Below are 22,528 nucleotides of genomic sequence, written 5' to 3' on the forward strand. Positions count from 1 at the left end.
AGATATAGTTATACAAACAATACTTTCGACAAAACTGGTAATTAATTTGGAATTAATTAAGGGCTGGCTTTGCTATTACGTTTTCAAATAGGGCCAAATAAATACTTAAAGAATGCCAGTGTTTCATCTTCCAAATGTTTACAATTAGTACAGTATTCATAAGTCAACAATAGAATTTAAGTCATGGAACAATTAATGATTTCACTCTTTAATGAAAGATATTAATTAGGAATAGTCCAAATAAATCATGAAATTAATTACACAAAACTAAGCACGAAATTAGATATAGTGCTATATTCTCTAAAACTGAGGGCTAACCTTTGTCTCTTATGAATATGCAGATTATACTGCTGTATGTTAATGATAATTACTCAAAAATAAAAAATAAAATGGATTTAAGGAGTCAGGTGGGAAAACAAGAGAGGAAGTAAAATGATCCCAGCCTGCTTCATCACAAGTTGTGCCACAAATTCCTCTCTCCCCAATTCTATTCAGTACCTCCTCATTAGTTATGCAAACTACCCATCTAATCTTCAGCATTCTTCTGTAGCACCACATCTTGAACGCTTCTATTCTCTTCTTGTCTAAACTAGTTATCATTCATGTTTTACTTCCACACATGGCTACACTCCGTACAAATACTTTCTGAAATGACTTTCTGACATTTAAATCTATACTCAATGTTAACAAATTTCTCTTCAGAAAAGCTTTCCTTTCCATTGCCAATCTAAATTTTATATCCTTTCTACTTCAACCATCATCAGTTATTTTGCTCCCCAAATAGCAAAACTCATTTACTACTTTACCTGTCTCATTTCCTAATCTAACTCCCTCAGTAACACCTGATTTAATTACACTACATTCCATTATCCTTGTTTTGCTTTTGTTGATTTTCACCTCATATCCTCCTTTCACGACAACTGCTCTTCCAGATCTTTTGCTGTCTTTGACTGAATTACAACTTCTTCGGCAAACTGCAAAGTTTTTATTTCTTCTCCATGGATTTTAATTCCAACTCCAAATTTTTCTTTTGTTTCCTTTACTGCTTGCTCAATATACAGATTGAATAACATTTTGGGGTAGGCTACAATCCCGTCTCACTCCCTTTCCAACCACTGCTTCCCTTTCACGGCCCTTGACTCTTATAACTGCCATCTAGTTTCTGTACAAACTGTAAATACCGTACTGTTCCCTGTATTTAACCCCTGCCACCTAAAGAATTTGAGAGTATTCCAGTCAACATAGTCAAAAACCTTCTGTAAGTCTACAAGTGCTAGAAACATGGGTTTACCTTTCCATAATCTATCTTCTAAGATAAGTCGTAAGGTCAGTATTGCCTCACGAGTTCCAATATTTCTACAGAATCCAAACTGATCCTCCCCGATGTCGGCTTCTACTAGTTTTTCCATTTGCCTCTAAACAATTCGTGATAGTACTTTGCAACCATGACATTCCACCTATGAAGTCCTAAATACAGCTTTCTACCTTACTGACAAAAAATGTATGTCGTTGTTCACAAGTTTGTTACTGGATTAACTTTTTACATTTTATATTATAGCTTATTTCCAAGCACTATGTGTGCGCATGCGTGCCTGCCCACAAACACACACACACACACACACACACACACACACACACACACACACACACACACACACACACACACACCGAGAGAGAGAGCTGAATTCTGGTGTCTTCCTAGTGATGTGCACAGCTATTTATTTTATCTTTATGATCTGCTGATTGAAATTATATGGTCTTTTTATGTTGTAGAACAAAAGAAAGCAAAACTGGAAAGTGCTGACACTTTTCAAATACACTCATCAATAAAAGTTTTGCATTACCTTAGTTCTGAGAGTGCCGGAACCTGTACAGAAAATTGAAACAGAGATCAACATAAACATTATTTCCATGGTTTTTATTGCACATGAAAAACACACATTGCATTTTATACCACCATACAGCTAGACCTCCAGAGGTGGTGGTCCAGAATGCTGTACACACCGGTACCTCTAATACCCAGTAGTGCATCCTCTTGCACTGATGTATGCTTGCATTTGTTGTGGCATACTATACACAAGTTCATCAAGGCACTGTGGTCCAGACTGTCCCACTCCTCAACAGCGGTTTGGTGTAGATTCCTCAGAGTGGTTGATGGGTTACGTTGTCCATAAACAGCCCTTTTCAGTCTATCCCAGGCATGATCAATAGGATTCATGTCTGGAGAACATGACATGGGCGATGTCATTATCCTGAAGGAAGTAATTCACAAGATGGGCACAATGGGGGTGAGAACTGTCGTCCATGAAGACGAATGCCTTGCCAATATACTCCTGATTTGGTTGCACTATCGGTCAGAGGATGGCATTCACGTATCATACAGCCGTTACGGCATCTTCCATGACCACCAGTGGCGTACATTAGCCACACATAATGCCACCCCGAAACAGCAGGGAATCTCCACCTTGCTGCACTCGATGGACAGTGTGCCTAAGGCTTTCAGCCTGTATGGGTTGCCTCCAAACACGTCTCTTACGATTGTCTGGTTGAAGGCACACGCGGCATGCATTAGCGAAGAGATCGTGATGCCAATCCTGAGTGGTCCATTCGGCATTTTGCTGGCCCCATCTGTACCATGCTGCATGATGTCATGCTTGCAAAGATGGACCTTGCCATGTACGTTGGGAGTGAAGTTGCGCATCATGCAGCCTATTGCACACGGTTTGAGTCATAAAACAATGTCCTGTGGCTGGACGAAAAGCATTACTCAACACAGTGGCATAGCAATCAGGGTTCTTCCAAGCCATAATCCGTAGGTAGTGGGTGTCCACTGCAATAGCAGCCCTTGGGTAGCCTGTGTGAGGCATGTCGTCAACAGTTCCTGTCTCTCTGAATCTCCTCCATGTCTGAACAACTTCACTTTGATTCACTCCAAGATGCCTTGTTGAGAGCCCTCCCTGGTACAAAGTACCATGATTAAACCACGTTATTGACCATTTAGGCATGGTTGAACTACAGAGAACACGAGCTGTGTACATCCTTCCTGGTGTAATGACTGGAAATGATTGGCTGTTGGACCCCCTCTGTCTCACAGGCGCTGCCGATGCATGGTTGTTTGCATCTTTGGATGGTTTTAGTGACATCTCTGAACAGTCAAAGGGACTGTGTCTGTGATACAGTATCCACAGTTGACACCTATCTTTAGGAGTTCTGGGAACCGGGGTGATGCAAAACTTTTCTTGGTGTGTGTATAATATTTTAAAAAATTTCGTGAATTAAATTAATTTGCATTTTTTTTCATAACCAGTCACACATAAATGTTTGTTTTATGATATTTAGACTTACAGTGTAATTTATTCCAGTTCCAACTGAACCAGAAGATATAAAGGCACTAATAATGGATTCCAGAACAATTCTTCTTTCCTGGAAGCCTCCCAGATATCCTAATGGAAGAATCAGAAAATACAAGGTGTACGTGAAGTCACTGGATGGTGTCAGCCTGGTCTGTATTGCATGTTATCCGCTAAATTACGAACATTATTAAACAAACTGGTCTCAGTTAACATTTGTAATGAATGCCTTACCAACACTTATTTCTTCTTTATGTTCAGACAAGTTCCTCTTTGAAATTATGTTGCTGCTCCTTACTTCAGTGAAGTAAATAATTACATATATTTAGCTATACAAACTGTAATTCCTTCTAAGCTTAGATAAATATTTCTGTTGTATGGGAATGACAGTCCTCTTTTAGTTACTAAATGTCATATAAAATTACTTCATCTTTTTCTCCTTTCTGTTTGTTGTACAGGAAAGAGATCAATATGATTTGCCCTCAGAACAGACCTATTATAGTATTAGCCACTTGGTTGCACATCACAGATATGAGTTCTGGGTGACTGCCAGTACTATTGTTGGTGAAGGAAGTTCATCAAGGCATGTTGTGCAGTCAGCAGTTAACCATGTCCCTGCTCGTATTGCCTCATTTGGTGGACATGTCATAACTGTCTGGAAAGAAGAGCTCAAGTTGCCATGCATAACAGTTGGACAACCAAATCCACACATTCAGTGGAAGAAAAAGTAATAAATCTTCAACAGTTTTACATCAAATCATATATTCACCATTAAGGTGAAATAAAATTAGATATACAGCCATGTAATAATGCAGAGGTCTCATATTTTGACAGTGCCAAAAGAATCCACGAGGACAACCATTTGCAAGTAAATTCTGAAGGCACACTTCATATAGCCTCCGTACAAATTACGGATGCTGGGAATTATTCATGTTCAGCTGAAAATATTTTTGGGAAAGAAGAAATCCAGTATATTGTTTCGGTGCAAGGTAAGTTAACAATATGGACAGTCAACATGGCATAATGCAATATTCTCATAATGCATTATAAACAAGACTGAGAGCTGGGTGACAATAATGTTTTAAAATTTTTATATGAAGAACATATGAATCACGGCAAGAATGATTGCTTACCTGCCTCTGTGCATGCTGTGATTGATCTAATCTCATCTTTGTGACCCTCCTCTAAGTGTTATATAGTGTGTTGTAATATGCTCCAAGACTAATCACTTAAGGTTAGTTCTACAACCTTTCTAATTAAGTTTTCATGGGATAGTTTGGATCTCTCTTCAAGCATCTTCTTAACACTCTCCCAAGGGTTGAATGAAACTATGACCATCCTTGCAGCCCGTCTTTGTACCTGTTCAACATCCCCTGTTAGTCCTAATTGGCATGGGCCCCACACTTAAGTATTATGCTAGGATGTGTAGCATGAGTGTTTTATATGTAGTCTCCTTTCTAGGTTGAGTGCATTTCTCTAGTATTCTTCCAATGAACAGCAGTGTGCCACCTGCTTTACCTACAACTGAGATAACATGAACATTCCATCTCATATCCTAGTTAATTGTTGAACCAATGTGTTTGTACGAGTTGACCAATTCAGCTGTAACTCACTGATGTTAAAGTCATAGGATATTACATGTTTTCATTTTGTGAAGTACACAGCCTTATATTTCTGAATATTTAAATCAAGTTGCCAATCTTTGCATATCTTGAAATCTTATCAAGATCAGAGTGAATGTTTGTGCAGCTTCTTTCAGACAGTACTTCATTGTAGTTAACTGCATCATCTGTTAAAAGTCTGAGGTTATTATTAATACTGTCTGCAAGGTACTTAATATACTACATGAATAGCTAGGCTCCAACAAGCTTCCCTGTGGCACACATGAAGTTACTTTACATCTGTTGATGACTCTCCATCTAAGATAACTTGCTGTGTCCTACCTACCAAAAAATCCTGAATCCGGTTACAGATTTAACTTAGTATCATTTATGATCATACTTTTGATGATAAGCTTAGTCAAATGCCTACCAGACATCTGCATCCACCTGTTTGCCTCTATCCATGGCTTTCACGATATCTTGTGAGAAAAGTGCAAGGTAGGTTTTGCATTATAAACATTTTTTGAATCCCTGTTATTTGGCATGGATGAAGGCATTCTATTCAAGATGTCACATTAAATTTGAGCTCAGATTATGTTCTAAGAGTCTACAACAAATACACATCAAGGATATTGGATGAATTAGGCATGGTTTTTGTGTCAGGAATCTATAGTAGATTATAGCTAAATGATGGGTTAACTCAACCATAGTTTTAGTATAGAATCTTTGATAGAGATGCCATCAAGCACTGGTGCTTCATTTAGATTTAACGATTTCAGCTGTTTCTCAGTGCCATTGGCACTAGTATCTGTTTTACTCATCTTTTGTGTAGTATGAGGATGAAACTGGGGTAATACTCCTAGATTTTCATTTGTAAAGGAACATTTGAAAATGGAGTTAAGCATTTTCACTTTTGCTGAGCAACAGAACACTATCACTGGTGCCACAAACAGCCTTTACATATGAGAAGAATTTCTTTGGATTTAGTGAAAAATCATTTGACAATATTCTGATACAGTAATCACTGACGGTTTCACATATTGCTCTCTTGACAGTTAAATGTGTTTCATTCAACATCTCTCCATCTATATGCCTTTGCTTTGTTTTACATCAATCATGCAGTAGGCTCTGTTTCTTTAACAGTTTCTTTACTTTGATTGTATACCATGGAGGGTTCCTCTCACCATGAACTGCTGTATTGGCGACATATATTATGCTGCAATATATTTTTTTTTTTTAAACTTGAGCTGTACTCCCTCTTCATGCTCCTGTCCTAGCTAAAAGTTTCAAGTTTCTCATGTGGAATGAGAACACTACTTCTTTATCTAATTTACTGAACATATATCCTAAATCTTTCTGCTTGTTTCAGTTGCCCTTTGTACTTTTGTAGTCATGATTGCTACTACTCCCTCATGGTTACTGATACCAGTTTGAATGAGGACATCTTCAAAGAGATCAGGTATTTTTACTGCCATCAGATCTAAAATATTTTCATCATGAGTGGAATTCCAAAGCATCTGTCCTAGGTACTTTTCAGATAAAGCATTTACTAATGTTTCACAGAATGTCTTGTACCATCCACCACTAACAAAACTGTAAGTATCCGAATTGATTGTAAGATGATTAAAGTCTCCTCCGATGACTACAGTATGACTGTGGAATTTACATGTTACTGAAAAGAGGTTCTCTCTAAAGTTTTTGGTTACATCATAAAGTTAGTCCGGTTGTCGATAGAAGGCTCTAAATATAATTTTATGACCACCTCTGATAATGAAACTTGCTGAAACCATCTTGCATGAAGCTTCAATTTCTGTCTCAGCACATTCGACATTCCTGTCTGTTGCAACAAATACACCACCTCCATTCCCCATTAGCCTATCCTATCAATATATGCTTATATATTCTACAAAAATATCACTATTGCCAACTATGGATTTTAACCAGTTTTCTGTACCTAGTATTTTGTGAGCTTCACTGTTTTACAGGAGTGTTTCAAACTATGGCGCTTTATTGGGAATGCTTCGACAGTTAACCACTAGGATTTTACACTGATACTTCCAGGTCTCCTGCAGCCATAGTTTTCTAGACTGAATGAAGAGTTGCCTGTTCCAACAAGTTCTTGTTTGCACCCTACACAGTCACCTGGGCAGCAACTTCTGATGTGTAGTGCACATCTGATCCATTTATGGGGACTCTACAGTTCTCAAAAATATGGCACAAGTCGAGGAAGTCATGTACCAGCTTGCCTTGGGATTTTCTCAGTCTCAGTTTCAGGCATTTCATTCAATTCAGAACGAGGAGGCTAGAACCTAGTCTAGGGACTATGCTACCAATTGTGTGCCTCACTGAAACTCCATGAACAAGGCTGGCATTCTCTGCCAGTCACTGGAATGATCCAAGTATGACTTTGGAATCCAAGGCATTACTTGCCTCAATATACGACACAATCTGCATGTGATTACACACTGTTCCCTCAATGGTCAGCTTCCCCTGGTAGGCGAGTGGTGAGCGTGACGGATTGTCATACCTAATAGCCCAGGTTCAATTCCCAGCTGGGTCAGGGATTTTCTCAGCTTAGGGACTGGGTGTTGCGTTGTGCTTATCATCATCATTTCATCCCCATCGACACGCAAGTCACCAGAGCTGTCTCTTCAAATGTTGAATGAGGCCCAGGCACACACACTGAGAGCACATGGTGTTGATTCCATTCCCTTGCTGCCATTCCCTTAATGGGTACCACTATTAACTGCATGTTTCAACTGCTGATGATTAATAAACCCTTACCCTTTCCTATTTGCCTGCCCTTGACATGGTATTCATCATGTTTCCCAGCAGATGATGTGAGACTCAATGACTCATTTCTTGTTTCAGTGTTTCATCAGTATGTAAGATATTACTCATATTGCTGTCATGTCCAGATACTGTAACAATTAGTTGGTGTATCACAAATTTTGCAAAAAAGTATTTTTATACGCTAAAGAAATGACTTACAAGAAAGATCTTTCCATTATGTGAGAACTATATTAGCTTTTCAATGAAAATTTAAAACTGTTTCATAGAAAGTGCACAAGTAATCACACTTTTTTTGAAATACAATGATGTTAATCACAGGGTTAAATATGTCATCTTAATAATAAGTATATGTATTGTTAGCCTAAATATGTACTTGCAAAGACAGTTAATACAGTTTTTACTTTTCTTTCTGAATTTTCCCTGAAGAGAGCAGGATAAGAGGAGGTAAGTAAAAGCATTTACATACTCACAATAATATTATATTTCTGAACTAAAACTGTCAACAACCTGAAGGTGCTTAGTGCCTTACTAAACATGGTCTTATTGGAGGTGTTATATCGCTGCTTTACTGTGACCTTTGTACTGACATGTAGAGCATATAATAGAGAAACTGTGACATATATTGTCACTTTTTACATTGTTTTATAATTGCCACAGATAAAAGAAGCAATAATCAAGCAGAAAAAAATCATTTGACTGACTACAGATAGCTCTGAATCTTTACATTTGCAGTTTCACACCTACCTGCAAGTAATGTTTCTACAGCAATGGAAATTAGTTATTTTTGATATTATGAAAAGTAAAGTTGCTGCTCATCGTATAACAAATATGCTGTGTCGCAGATAGGCGCAGCAAAAAGACTTTCACAAATAAAGCTTTCGGCCATTAGGCCTTCATCAAAAATAGACGACAGGCAGATATATATAGACAGACACACACACACACACACACACACACACACACACACACACACACACACACACACACACACACACACACTCAAGCAAACACAGGACTGCAGTATCAGGCAACTGGAACCACACTGCGAGCAGCAGCACCACTGCATGATGGAAGTGGCGACTGGGTGGGGTAAGGAGGAGGCTGGGGCGGGAATGGGGAGGGACAGTTAGTGGAGTGGTGGACAGTGAAGTGCTGCAGGTTAGATGGAGGGCAGGGGAGAGGTGTAATGATGACTGTGTGGTGCTGGAATGGGAACAGGGAACCTGCTGCACTTCACTGTCTATGACCCCCCCACCATACTATCACTCCAACTCCTTGCCCCAGCCTCTCCTTATCCCACCCAGTTGCCACTCCCATTGTGCAGTGGTACTGCTGCTTGAAGTGTGGTTTCAGTTGCCTGAGACTGCAGTCATGTGTGTGTGTGTGTGTGTGTGTGTGTGTGTGTGTGTGTGTGTGTGTGTGTGTGTGTGTGTGTGTGGTCTATTGTTGATGAAGGCCTTAAGGGCCGAAAGCTTTATTTGTGACAGTCTTTTTGTTGTGCCTATCTGCGACTCAGCATCTCTGCTATAGTAGCAACTTTCTCAGCATCTCTGCTATAGTAGCAACTTTCCTTTTCATAATATTGTTGCATTCCATCCAGGATTTCCCGTTGTTTTATTTTTGATACTGTTTTTTCCATAACATTATGACCCTCAACAATTTTTGTCTTTATCATTTTTGCCACTGGTCCTTGATTTGATCCTCACTGAAATTATACATTTTAGGGAAATTGTATGAAATTGTTTAAACTTTTTGTTCAACAATGACATGTGGCTATAACAGCAAATGCAAGACTGCTACAAAGGTGTGAATAAACAAACTCTTTTTTAAATTCTGTTCATCAGAAATGGAAATTATTATAATTATATAGTGTGTTCATGCACCAAAAATCCTTCCAGATTGTGGGATAAACTGTAAATAATGTGTATTTAAAAATACCAGATTAAATTAAGTAACACATTTAGCATATAAGAAAACTGAGGTTATACTGATAAAAATGAATGGGAAATTATTTGACAAAATACTTATCCTAACAGCAGAAGATAGTACAGATATAAAGAAGGTAAAATAAAAGAACAAAGTATCTATTAAAGAGAAAGTGAGAGTTTCAAGCAGATGACAATAGGAACCTGATAAAATAGACAAGTAATGAATAACAAAGATAAGAATTTACTAAAATTCAGTATTTGATCATTTAAGATGGCAGATAACACAGTATCTGATGACAGAGAGGAAACTGAACAGATTCTCAAAATTTCTTTAAATACATACTGCTACTTTATTATTTTATGACAACTATATTAACTCCAGAGAGGAATTAGGCTGCATTCATCTACATTTATGTGATTACTCTGCTATTCACAATAAAGTGCCTGGCAAAGGGTTCAATGTCTCTCTACCGTTCCACTCTCTAATGACACGTGGGAAAAACGAGCACTTTAATTTTTCTGTGCAAGCCCTGATTTCTCTTATTTTATCATGATGTTCATTTCTCCCTATATAGGTGGGTGCCAATAGAATGTTTTCGCAATTGGAGAGAAAACTGGTAATTGAAATTTCATGAGAAGATCCGCCTTTGTTTTAATGTTTACCACTCCAATTCAAGTATCATGTTTGTGGCACTATCTCCCCTATTTTGCAATAATTCAGAATGAGCTACCCTTCTTTGTACTTTTTCAATGTCATCTGTCAGTCCCACCTGATGTGGGTTCCACACCACACAGCAAATCTCAACAATAGGGCAGACAAGTGTGGTGTGAGCTGTCTCTTTAGTAGACCTGTTGCACCTTCTTAGTGTTCTGGCAGTGAATCACAGTCTTTGGTTTGCTCTACCCACAACATTATCTATGTGATTGTTTCAATTTAGGTTATTTGTAATTGTAATACCTAAGTATTTAGTTGAATTTACAACCGCCAGATTTGTGCAACTTATTGTGTAATCGAAATTTAGTGTATTTCTTTTAGTACTCATGTGAATAACTTCATACTTTTCTTTATTCAGGTTCAATTGCCATTGCATCATTGATATCTTACCTAAATCATTTTGTAATTCATTCTGGTCATCTGAAAACTTTACAAGATGGTAAATGACAGCATCATCTGCAAACAGTCTAAGCCGGCTACTCAGGTTGTCTCCTATGTCATTAATATAGATCAGCAACAATAGAGGGCCTATAACACTTCCTTGAGGAATGCCAGATATTACTTCTGTTTTACTTGATCACTTTCCATCTATTATTACGAACTGTGACCTTTCTGGCAGGAAATCACGAATCCAGTCACACAACTGAGGCAATATTCCAAAGGCACGCAGTTTGGTTAGAAGACACTTGTGAGGAACGCTGTCAAAATCCTTCTAGAAATCTAAAAATCTGGAATCAATTTGTCATCTGCTGTCAGTAGCACTCATAACTTCATGAGTATAAAGAGCTAGTTGTGTTTCACAAGAATGATATTTTCTGAATCCGTGCTTACTATATGTCAATAAATTGATTTCTTCGAGGTACTTCATAATGTTTGAATGCAGTATATGTTCCAACACCCTACTGCAAATTGACGTTAGTGATATGGATCTGTAATTCAGCGGATTACTTGTACTTTCCTTTTTGGGCATTAGTGTGACTTGAACAATTTTCCAGTCTTTAGGTACGCATATTTCTGTGAGCAAGCAATTGTATATAATTACTAAATGTGGAGCTATTTTATCAGCATACTCTGACAGGAAACTGACTGGTATACAATCTGGACCAGAGGCCTTGCCTTTATTAAGTGATTTAAGCTGCTTTGTGACACCGAGGATATCTACTTCTACGTTACTCATCTTGGCAGTTGTTCTTGATTGGAATTCAGGAATATTTACTTCATCTTCTTTGTTGAAGGCGTTTTGGAAAACTGGGTTTAACAACTCTTCTTTAGTGGCACTGTCATCAGTTACCCCACCACTGTTATCGTGCAGTGAAGGCATTGATTTCATCATGCCAACGGTATGCTTTATGTATGACCAGAATCTCTTTGGGTTTTCTGCCAGATTTTGAGACAGCATTTCATAGTAGAAATCATTAAAAGCATCTCGCATTTAAGTACGCGCTATATTTTTCGAACTTCTGCAAAACTTTTGACAGTCTTGGGGGTTCTGTGTTCTTTTAAATTTGGCATGCTTTTTCCGCTGCTTCTGCAACATCATTTATATATATACATCCTGATGAAGCAACCGTTGGTTGCGAAAGCTTGAATTTTGTGTGTATGTTTGTGGGTCTATCAACCTGTCAGCGCTTTTGTTTGGTAAGTCACATCATCTTTGTTTTTAGATACATTTTTCCCACGTGGAATGTGTGTGTGTGTATATATATATATATATATATATATATATATATATATATATATATATATATATATGCTGTTGATACTATCTCTTTGAAATCATTCCACAACTTTTCTACACTTACATGATCAGATCAGAAGGCGTGAAGACTGTCCCTTAAAAGGTGTTAGGGGCCTTTTTATCAGCTTTTTTAAATAGATATACTTGCATTTCTTTTTTATGGTTGTAGTTGTTACGGTATTTACTGCCTTGTAGTTGTTAATCCCTGTATTTGTTATGATACTCCCTATTTGTCCAGGATTATTTATTGCTAAGAGCTCAAGGATGCTTTCGCAACCATTTACACTTCAAGTAGGCTCATGTACTAATTGTTCAAAATATTTTTCTGAGAAAACATTCAGTACAATTTTGGATGCCATTTTATGTCTGCCACCAGCTTTAAATGTACAATTTTTCCAGGATATCAAGGGTAGGTTTAAGTCAGCACTGACTTTAATTGTATGCGTGGGGTACCCATTTGAAATGTGACTCAAGTTTTCTTTGAAATGTTCAGCAACTATATTTTGTTTTATCAATAATTTTATAAATTTATAACATATTACAATGTGCTTCACAGTGATACTTTTTATTTTTCTATTAAATGATATCGTTTGTGTCACCACAGTACCTTCAGCACCAACAAATTTTCAAGCTTCATCATCTACTATAGCCAGTGTTTATGTTGAGTGGCAGCCACCAACAGCAATGGGTAGTTCCATCAAAGGTAAGGTAAAATTTGATATTTGCATAGCATGTGTAGTTTAATGCATTCAGAAATAATAGAAGCACTACTACACTTATTCCTTGCTTTTAAAATGAATATGGTCCATGAATGAAAAGTATTCCTTAACAAATAGAAAACACATTTAAATACCGTCTCACTGTGTGGTAAAATTGTCAAAAGCTGTCAAAAGGTCAATGAGAGATTCTTTTAACAAATTTGAAAGCAATATTTTATCTGCAGATTCTAAAAATAACCCCAAAAGATATTGAAATAATTAATGGAAAATCTCATATAAAGATGTGAAACAATTACTAACAAAGAGATAGAGGGGCTGGCCAGTACTTACCTCAGCTCAGTACAGCCGATAGAGACACAAAAAACAACCGAAAATTTAAGCTCCTAGCTTTCGGAATAAATGTTCCTTCATCAGGGAGGAGAGAGGGGAAAGAAAGGGAAGAAGGGAAAGTGGATTTAGTTACTCACAACCCAGGTTATGAAGCAACAGGGAAAGGAAAACAGGGAAGGTAGCAAGGATGGAGGCATGGTTGTCAGAGGGAAGCCAAAGATATTCTACTGCAGGTACTGTGCCAGCTTCAAGCCAAAGAGGATGCATACAGAAGTAAAGAGGTGTATAGTATAAAGACGTAGGATGGAAAGATGCATGAATGGCTAAAGAGGAAACGGAAAGAGGAGAAGACTGAAAAGTAAATGGGAGTGAGGTTGTTTAACGTAGGTTTAGTCCAGGGGGATGGCGGGATGAAAGGATGTGCTGGAGTGCAAGTTCCCATCTCCGCAGTTCAGAGGGACTGGTGTTGGGTGGGAGAAGCCAAATGGCACGTACAGTGTAGCAGGTTCCTAGGTCCCTAGAATTATGCTGGAAGGCATGCTCCGCTACTGGGTATTGGACATCTCCTAGGCGGACAGTTCGTCTGTGTCCGTTCATGCGCTCAGCCAGTTTAGTTGTTGTCATACCGATGTAAAAGGCTGTGCAGTACAGGCATGTCAGCTGATAAATGACATGTGTAGTCTCACACGTGGCCCTTCCTTGAATTGTGTATGTTTTCCTAGTAGCGGGGCTGGAGTAGGTGGTTGTGGGGGGATGCATGGGGCAGGTTTTGCAGCGGGGTCGGTTACAGGGGTAGGAACCGCTGGGTAGAGAAGGTAGTCTGGGAATATTGCAGGGTTTAACAAGGATGTTACGGAGGTTAGGGGGACGACGAAAGGCAACTCTGGGTGGTGTGGGGAGAATTTTGTCAAGGGATGATCTCATTTCAGGGGTTGACTTGAGAAAGTCATATCCCTGGCGGAGTAATTTATTGATGTATTCGAGGCCAGGATAATATTGGGTGACAAGGGGGATGCTTCTGTGTGGTCTGAGGCTAGGAATATTGTTGTTGGACGGGGAGGAATGTATTGCTCGGGAGATTTGTTTGTGGACAAGGTCTGCAGGATAGTTGCGGGAGAGGAAAGCACTGGTCAGGTTATTGGTGTAATTGTTGAGGGATTCGTCACTGGAGCAGATACGTTTGCCACGAATACCTAGGCTGTAGGGAAGGGAGCGTTTGATGTGGAATGGATGGCAGCTATCAAAGTGAAGGTACTGTTGTTTGTTGGTGGGTTTGATATGGACAGAGGTGTGGATGTGAGCTTCAACAAGATGAAGGTCAACATCCAGGAAGGTGGCTTTGGTTTTGGAGAAGGACCAGGTGAAATTCAGATTCGAAAAGGAGTTGAGGCTATGGAGAAAATTAAGGAGTGTTTCTTCACCATGAGTCCAGACCACAAAGATGTCATCTATAAACCTATACCAGGCCAGGGGAAGCAGCTGTTGGGTCTTCAGGAAAGCCTCCTCCATGCGGCCCATGAAGAGGTTGGCATAGGATGGAGCCATCCTGGTTCCCATGGCAGTTCCCCTGATTTGTTTGTAGGTCTGGCCTTCAAAAGTGAAGTAATTATGGGTGAGGATGAAGTTGGTAAGTGTGATAAGGAACGAGGTTTTTGGAAGATCTTCGGGTGGGCGTTGGGAGAGGTAGTGCTCAAGGGCAGAGAGACCATGGGTGTGTGGGATGTTTGTGTAAAGGGATGTAGCATCTATGGTGACAAGAAAGGTTTCAGGTGGGAGAGGAGTGGGAATGGATTTGAGGCGTTCTAGGAAGTGGTTTGTGTCCTTGATGTAGGATGGGAGCCTGCAGGTGATAGGTTGGAGGTGTTGGTCTACCAGAGCTGAGATACGTTCTGTTGGGGCTTTGAAGCCTGCTACAATGGGACGGCCAGGATGGTTCTCTTTGTGGATTTTGGGTAATAGGTAGAAGGTAGGGGTACGTGGCTCAGGTGGAGTGAGTAAGTCTATGGAAGCCATTGTGAGGCCTTGTGAGGGACCTTGGATTTTTAGGATTTTCTGCAGCTCAGTCTGAATGGAGGGAATGGGATCCAGGGTAACAGCTTTGTAGGTTGAAGTGTCGGAGAGTTGACGCAGTCCTTCTGCCACATACTCCACACGGTCAAGTACCACAGTTGTGGAGCCTTTATCCGCCGGAAGGATTACAATAGAGCGGTCTGTTTTCAGCTGTTTAATGGCACGGGATTCAGCTGGGGTGATGTTGGGGGTTGTCGGAATGTTCTTCAAGAAGGACTGGGAGGCAACACTGGATGTGAGGAATTCCTGAAACGTCTGCAAGGGATGGTTTTGGGGGAGGGGAGGAGGATCCCTTTGAGAAGGCGGTCGGAACTGTTCTAAACAAGGTTCAACACTGGGTCTAGTATTTGGGGGCTGTGTTTGGGTGGTGAAGTGATATTTCCAGTTGAGGTTCCGGGTGAAAGAGAGGAGATCTTTAACCAGGGCAGTGTGGTTGAATTTAGGTGTGGGGCTAAAGGTTAAGCCTTTTGATAGAACAGATGTCTCTTGAGGAGAGAGGGATCTGGATGAGAGGTTTAGAACTGAATTGGAGTTGGTGATATGTGGCATTTGACTGTGGTTATAGTTGAGATTTGGTCTGTGTGGGGTATGTGCTGGGATGGGGAGATTGAGCAGGGTGGCTAGGCTAGGTTTGTTGGCTATGAGGGGGGTTTGTTGACGGTTCTGTTGTGGTTGGTGTTTGTGAGGGATAGGGAGAGGGACCCCACTTCTTAGGTGTTGCACTAGCACTGTGGATAGTTTTTTCAGGTGGTGTGTGGCATGGGACTCAAGTTTGTGGCTGGCTTCTAGGATGATGTTCCTGAGTGTGTTCTCCAAGCAAGGGTTTGAGAGGTGGAGGACTTTGAAGAGAGATAGGAGCTGTTGGGAGTGGTGGTTACATGAAGTAGTGTAGAGGTTCAGGACAAGTTGGGTAAGGGCTAAGGATTGAAGGTTCTGGAAGTCCAGGAGAGATTGGTGGAAGGAGGAATTGCACCCAGAGATGGGAACTTTTAAGGTAAGTCCTTTAGGGGTAATTCCAAAGGTTAAGCAGGAACGAAGGAAAAGTATGTGGGATTGCAGTTTGGCTACGGTAAATGCATGTTTCCGGAATGAATGTAAATAATGTGGTATAGGATTAGGGTACATAGTGGGTAACTGGTGGGTAGGGAAATTAAATAACTAAAGTTAGAATAGTAATCATAAGAAGGAATAAAACACGGAAGGAAGGGCGAGAAAGAAAGAAATTGTGTTGGTAACGTTAAATACCAAAGAAAGACCACCGAATAAGAAAAATACGGAAAAAGTTGACCAGACCAAGCAGGTATGTCCAGATCAGGGGAAAAAGAACACACGCTGCTCAAAAACAGAGATAGCGAGTAGCAAAAAAAAGATCGCGCGTGACGCAAAAAAGATCGCGCGTGACGCAAAAAAGATCGCGCGTGACGCAAAAAAGATCGCGCGTGACGCAAAAAAGATCGCGCGTGACGCAAAAAAGATCGCGCGTGACGCAAAAAAGATCGCGCGTGACGCAAAAAGGTTCGCGGGTGGCGCAGAAATGTTCCAAAAAATGTTTCCTGTGGCAGAGAAAGATAGGCAATGGCACGAAAATATCACCAGCAACACGAAATCGACGGAATTGGATGATACTGATAGGTGTGGAAGAGATTGTTGGCAGTGATTGTTGGCTGGAAAACAGCGAATAACGAACGTTAAAACTATGGAATGTTAAATAATGGAATGTTAAATAAATAAATCAATAAATAGAAAAAGAGAAGTGGACTATAAACCGAACAAGACAATAGGAGGCAAATGAAACTAGCACAGTTGGTGACGAAAATAAAACACTGAAGAAGAGAAAGTGTTTAGATGACAGATGTAAGTGATAGCTAACAAAAGGGACAAAACAATGAAGAATGTGGACCATATAGGTGATCTAAATAATTAATGGAAAATCTCATATAAAGATGTGAAACAATTACTAACAAAGAGATAGAGGGGCTGGCCAGTACTTACCTCAGCTCAGTACAGCCGATAGAGACACAAAAAACAACCGAAAATTTAAGCTCCTAGCTTTCGGAATAAATGTTCCTTCATCAGGGAGGAGAGAGGGGAAAGAAAGGGAAGAAGGGAAAGTGGATTTAGTTACTCACAACCCAGGTTATGAAGCAACAGGGAAAGGAAAACAGGGAAGGTAGCAAGGATGGAGGCATGGTTGTCAGAGGGAAGCCAAAGATATTCTACTGCAGGTACTGTGCCAGCTTCAAGCCAAAGAGGATGCATACAGAAGTAAAGAGGTGTATAGTATAAAGACGTAGGATGGAAAGATGCATGAATGGCTAAAGAGGAAACGGAAAGAGGAGAAGACTGAAAAGTAAATGGGAGTGAGGTTGTTTAACGTAGGTTTAGTCCAGGGGGATGGCGGGATGAAAGGATGTGCTGGAGTGCAAGTTCCCATCTCCGCAGTTCAGAGGGACTGGTGTTGGGTGGGAGAAGCCAAATGGCACGTACAGTGTAGCAGGTTCCTAGGTCCCTAGAATTATGCTGGAAGGCATGCTCCGCTACTGGGTATTGGACATCTCCTAGGCGGACAGTTCGTCTGTGTCCGTTCATGCGCTCAGCCAGTTTAGTTGTTGTCATACCGATGTAAAAGGCTGTGCAGTACAGGCATGTCAGCTGATAAATGACATGTGTAGTCTCACACGTGGCCCTTCCTTGAATTGTGTATGTTTTCCTAGTAGCGGGGCTGGAGTAGGTGGTTGTGGGGGGATGCATGGGGCAGGTTTTGCAGCGGGGTCGGTTACAGGGGTAGGAACCGCTGGGTAGAGAAGGTAGTCTGGGAATATTGCAGGGTTTAACAAGGATGTTACGGAGGTTAGGGGGACGACGAAAGGCAACTCTGGGTGGTGTGGGGAGAATTTTGTCAAGGGATGATCTCATTTCAGGGGTTGACTTGAGAAAGTCATATCCCTGGCGGAGTAATTTATTGATGTATTCGAGGCCAGGATAATATTGGGTGACAAGGGGGATGCTTCTGTGTGGTCTGAGGCTAGGAATATTGTTGTTGGACGGGGAGGAATGTATTGCTCGGGAGATTTGTTTGTGGACAAGGTCTGCAGGATAGTTGCGGGAGAGGAAAGCACTGGTCAGGTTATTGGTGTAATTGTTGAGGGATTCGTCACTGGAGCAGATACGTTTGCCACGAATACCTAGGCTGTAGGGAAGGGAGCGTTTGATGTGGAATGGATGGCAGCTATCAAAGTGAAGGTACTGTTGTTTGTTGGTGGGTTTGATATGGACAGAGGTGTGGATGTGAGCTTCAACAAGATGAAGGTCAACATCCAGGAAGGTGGCTTTGGTTTTGGAGAAGGACCAGGTGAAATTCAGATTCGAAAAGGAGTTGAGGCTATGGAGAAAATTAAGGAGTGTTTCTTCACCATGAGTCCAGACCACAAAGATGTCATCTATAAACCTATACCAGGCCAGGGGAAGCAGCTGTTGGGTCTTCAGGAAAGCCTCCTCCATGCGGCCCATGAAGAGGTTGGCATAGGATGGAGCCATCCTGGTTCCCATGGCAGTTCCCCTGATTTGTTTGTAGGTCTGGCCTTCAAAAGTGAAGTAATTATGGGTGAGGATGAAGTTGGTAAGTGTGATAAGGAACGAGGTTTTTGGAAGATCTTCGGGTGGGCGTTGGGAGAGGTAGTGCTCAAGGGCAGAGAGACCATGGGTGTGTGGGATGTTTGTGTAAAGGGATGTAGCATCTATGGTGACAAGAAAGGTTTCAGGTGGGAGAGGAGTGGGAATGGATTTGAGGCGTTCTAGGAAGTGGTTTGTGTCCTTGATGTAGGATGGGAGCCTGCAGGTGATAGGTTGGAGGTGTTGGTCTACCAGAGCTGAGATACGTTCTGTTGGGGCTTTGAAGCCTGCTACAATGGGACGGCCAGGATGGTTCTCTTTGTGGATTTTGGGTAATAGGTAGAAGGTAGGGGTACGTGGCTCAGGTGGAGTGAGTAAGTCTATGGAAGCCATTGTGAGGCCTTGTGAGGGACCTTGGATTTTTAGGATTTTCTGCAGCTCAGTCTGAATGGAGGGAATGGGATCCAGGGTAACAGCTTTGTAGGTTGAAGTGTCGGAGAGTTGACGCAGTCCTTCTGCCACATACTCCACACGGTCAAGTACCACAGTTGTGGAGCCTTTATCCGCCGGAAGGATTACAATAGAGCGGTCTGTTTTCAGCTGTTTAATGGCACGGGATTCAGCTGGGGTGATGTTGGGGGTTGTCGGAATGTTCTTCAAGAAGGACTGGGAGGCAACACTGGATGTGAGGAATTCCTGAAACGTCTGCAAGGGATGGTTTTGGGGGAGGGGAGGAGGATCCCTTTGAGAAGGCGGTCGGAACTGTTCTAAACAAGGTTCAACACTGGGTCTAGTATTTGGGGGCTGTGTTTGGGTGGTGAAGTGATATTTCCAGTTGAGGTTCCGGGTGAAAGAGAGGAGATCTTTAACCAGGGCAGTGTGGTTGAATTTAGGTGTGGGGCTAAAGGTTAAGCCTTTTGATAGAACAGATGTCTCTTGAGGAGAGAGGGATCTGGATGAGAGGTTTAGAACTGAATTGGAGTTGGTGATATGTGGCATTTGACTGTGGTTATAGTTGAGATTTGGTCTGTGTGGGGTATGTGCTGGGATGGGGAGATTGAGCAGGGTGGCTAGGCTAGGTTTGTTGGCTATGAGGGGGGTTTGTTGACGGTTCTGTTGTGGTTGGTGTTTGTGAGGGATAGGGAGAGGGACCCCACTTCTTAGGTGTTGCACTAGCACTGTGGATAGTTTTTTCAGGTGGTGTGTGGCATGGGACTCAAGTTTGTGGCTGGCTTCTAGGATGATGTTCCTGAGTGTGTTCTCCAAGCAAGGGTTTGAGAGGTGGAGGACTTTGAAGAGAGATAGGAGCTGTTGGGAGTGGTGGTTACATGAAGTAGTGTAGAGGTTCAGGACAAGTTGGGTAAGGGCTAAGGATTGAAGGTTCTGGAAGTCCAGGAGAGATTGGTGGAAGGAGGAATTGCACCCAGAGATGGGAACTTTTAAGGTAAGTCCTTTAGGGGTAATTCCAAAGGTTAAGCAGGAACGGAGGAAAAGTATGTGGGATTGCAGTTTGGCTACGGTAAATGCATGTTTCCGGAATGAATGTAAATAATGTGGTATAGGATTAGGGTACATAGTGGGTAACTGGTGGGTAGGGAAATTAAATAACTAAAGTTAGAATAGTAATCATAAGAAGGAATAAAACACGGAAGGAAGGGCGAGAAAGAAAGAAATTGTGTTGGTAACGTTAAATACCAAAGAAAGACCACCGAATAAGAAAAATACGGAAAAAGTTGACCAGACCAAGCAGGTATGTCCAGATCAGGGGAAAAAGAACACACGCTGCTCAAAAACAGAGATAGCGAGTAGCAAAAAAAAAAAAAGATCGCGCGTGACGCAAAAAAGATCGCGCGTGACGCAAAAAAGATCGCGCGTGACGCAAAAAAGATCGCGCGTGACGCAAAAAAGATCGCGCGTGACGCAAAAAGGTTCGCGGGTGGCGCAGAAATGTTCCAAAAAATGTTTCCTGTGGCAGAGAAAGATAGGCAATGGCACGAAAATATCACCAGCAACACGAAATCGACGGAATTGGATGATACTGATAGGTGTGGAAGAGATTGTTGGCAGTGATTGTTGGCTGGAAAACAGCGAATAACGAACGTTAAAACTATGGAATGTTAAATAATGGAATGTTAAATAAATAAATCAATAAATAGAAAAAGAGAAGTGGACTATAAACCGAACAAGACAATAGGAGGCAAATGAAACTAGCACAGTTGGTGACGAAAATAAAACACTGAAGAAGAGAAAGTGTTTAGATGACAGATGTAAGTGATAGCTAACAAAAGGGACAAAACAATGAAGAATGTGGACCATATAGGTGATCTAAATAATTAATGGAAAATCTCATATAAAGATGTGAAACAATTACTAACAAAGAGATAGAGGGGCTGGCCAGTACTTACCTCAGCTCAGTACAGCCGATAGAGACACAAAAAACAACCGAAAATTTAAGCTCCTAGCTTTCGGAATAAATGTTCCTTCATCAGGGAGGAGAGAGGGGAAAGAAAGGGAAGAAGGGAAAGTGGATTTAGTTACTCACAACCCAGGTTATGAAGCAACAGGGAAAGGAAAACAGGGAAGGTAGCAAGGATGGAGGCATGGTTGTCAGAGGGAAGCCAAAGATATTCTACTGCAGGTACTGTGCCAGCTTCAAGCCAAAGAGGATGCATACAGAAGTAAAGAGGTGTATAGTATAAAGACGTAGGATGGAAAGATGCATGAATGGCTAAAGAGGAAACGGAAAGAGGAGAAGACTGAAAAGTAAATGGGAGTGAGGTTGTTTAACGTAGGTTTAGTCCAGGGGGATGGCGGGATGAAAGGATGTGCTGGAGTGCAAGTTCCCATCTCCGCAGTTCAGAGGGACTGGTGTTGGGTGGGAGAAGCCAAATGGCACGTACAGTGTAGCAGGTTCCTAGGTCCCTAGAATTATGCTGGAAGGCATGCTCCGCTACTGGGTATTGGACATCTCCTAGGCGGACAGTTCGTCTGTGTCCGTTCATGCGCTCAGCCAGTTTAGTTGTTGTCATACCGATGTAAAAGGCTGTGCAGTACAGGCATGTCAGCTGATAAATGACATGTGTAGTCTCACACGTGGCCCTTCCTTGAATTGTGTATGTTTTCCTAGTAGCGGGGCTGGAGTAGGTGGTTGTGGGGGGATGCATGGGGCAGGTTTTGCAGCGGGGTCGGTTACAGGGGTAGGAACCGCTGGGTAGAGAAGGTAGTCTGGGAATATTGCAGGGTTTAACAAGGATGTTACGGAGGTTAGGGGGACGACGAAAGGCAACTCTGGGTGGTGTGGGGAGAATTTTGTCAAGGGATGATCTCATTTCAGGGGTTGACTTGAGAAAGTCATATCCCTGGCGGAGTAATTTATTGATGTATTCGAGGCCAGGATAATATTGGGTGACAAGGGGGATGCTTCTGTGTGGTCTGAGGCTAGGAATATTGTTGTTGGACGGGGAGGAATGTATTGCTCGGGAGATTTGTTTGTGGACAAGGTCTGCAGGATAGTTGCGGGAGAGGAAAGCACTGGTCAGGTTATTGGTGTAATTGTTGAGGGATTCGTCACTGGAGCAGATACGTTTGCCACGAATACCTAGGCTGTAGGGAAGGGAGCGTTTGATGTGGAATGGATGGCAGCTATCAAAGTGAAGGTACTGTTGTTTGTTG

General features: G+C 41.4%; 1 protein-coding gene across 1 annotated transcript in view; it reads left to right on the forward strand.

Moving 5' to 3' along the window:
- Window positions 1-22,528, forward strand: part of LOC126335913 (Down syndrome cell adhesion molecule-like protein Dscam2) — a 217,596-nt gene that overhangs the window by 133,169 nt on the left and 61,899 nt on the right. The window contains exons 13-17 of the mRNA XM_049999387.1: window positions 3,363-3,502; window positions 3,809-4,077; window positions 4,185-4,339; window positions 8,171-8,188; window positions 12,730-12,828. Coding sequence (XP_049855344.1) covers window positions 3,363-3,502; window positions 3,809-4,077; window positions 4,185-4,339; window positions 8,171-8,188; window positions 12,730-12,828 — 681 coding nt within the window. The remainder of the gene's footprint in view (window positions 1-3,362; window positions 3,503-3,808; window positions 4,078-4,184; window positions 4,340-8,170; window positions 8,189-12,729; window positions 12,829-22,528) is intronic.

This window comes from Schistocerca gregaria, chromosome 2 (genome assembly GCF_023897955.1).
Source record: "Schistocerca gregaria isolate iqSchGreg1 chromosome 2, iqSchGreg1.2, whole genome shotgun sequence".
Classification (NCBI taxonomy): domain Eukaryota; kingdom Metazoa; phylum Arthropoda; class Insecta; order Orthoptera; family Acrididae; genus Schistocerca; species Schistocerca gregaria.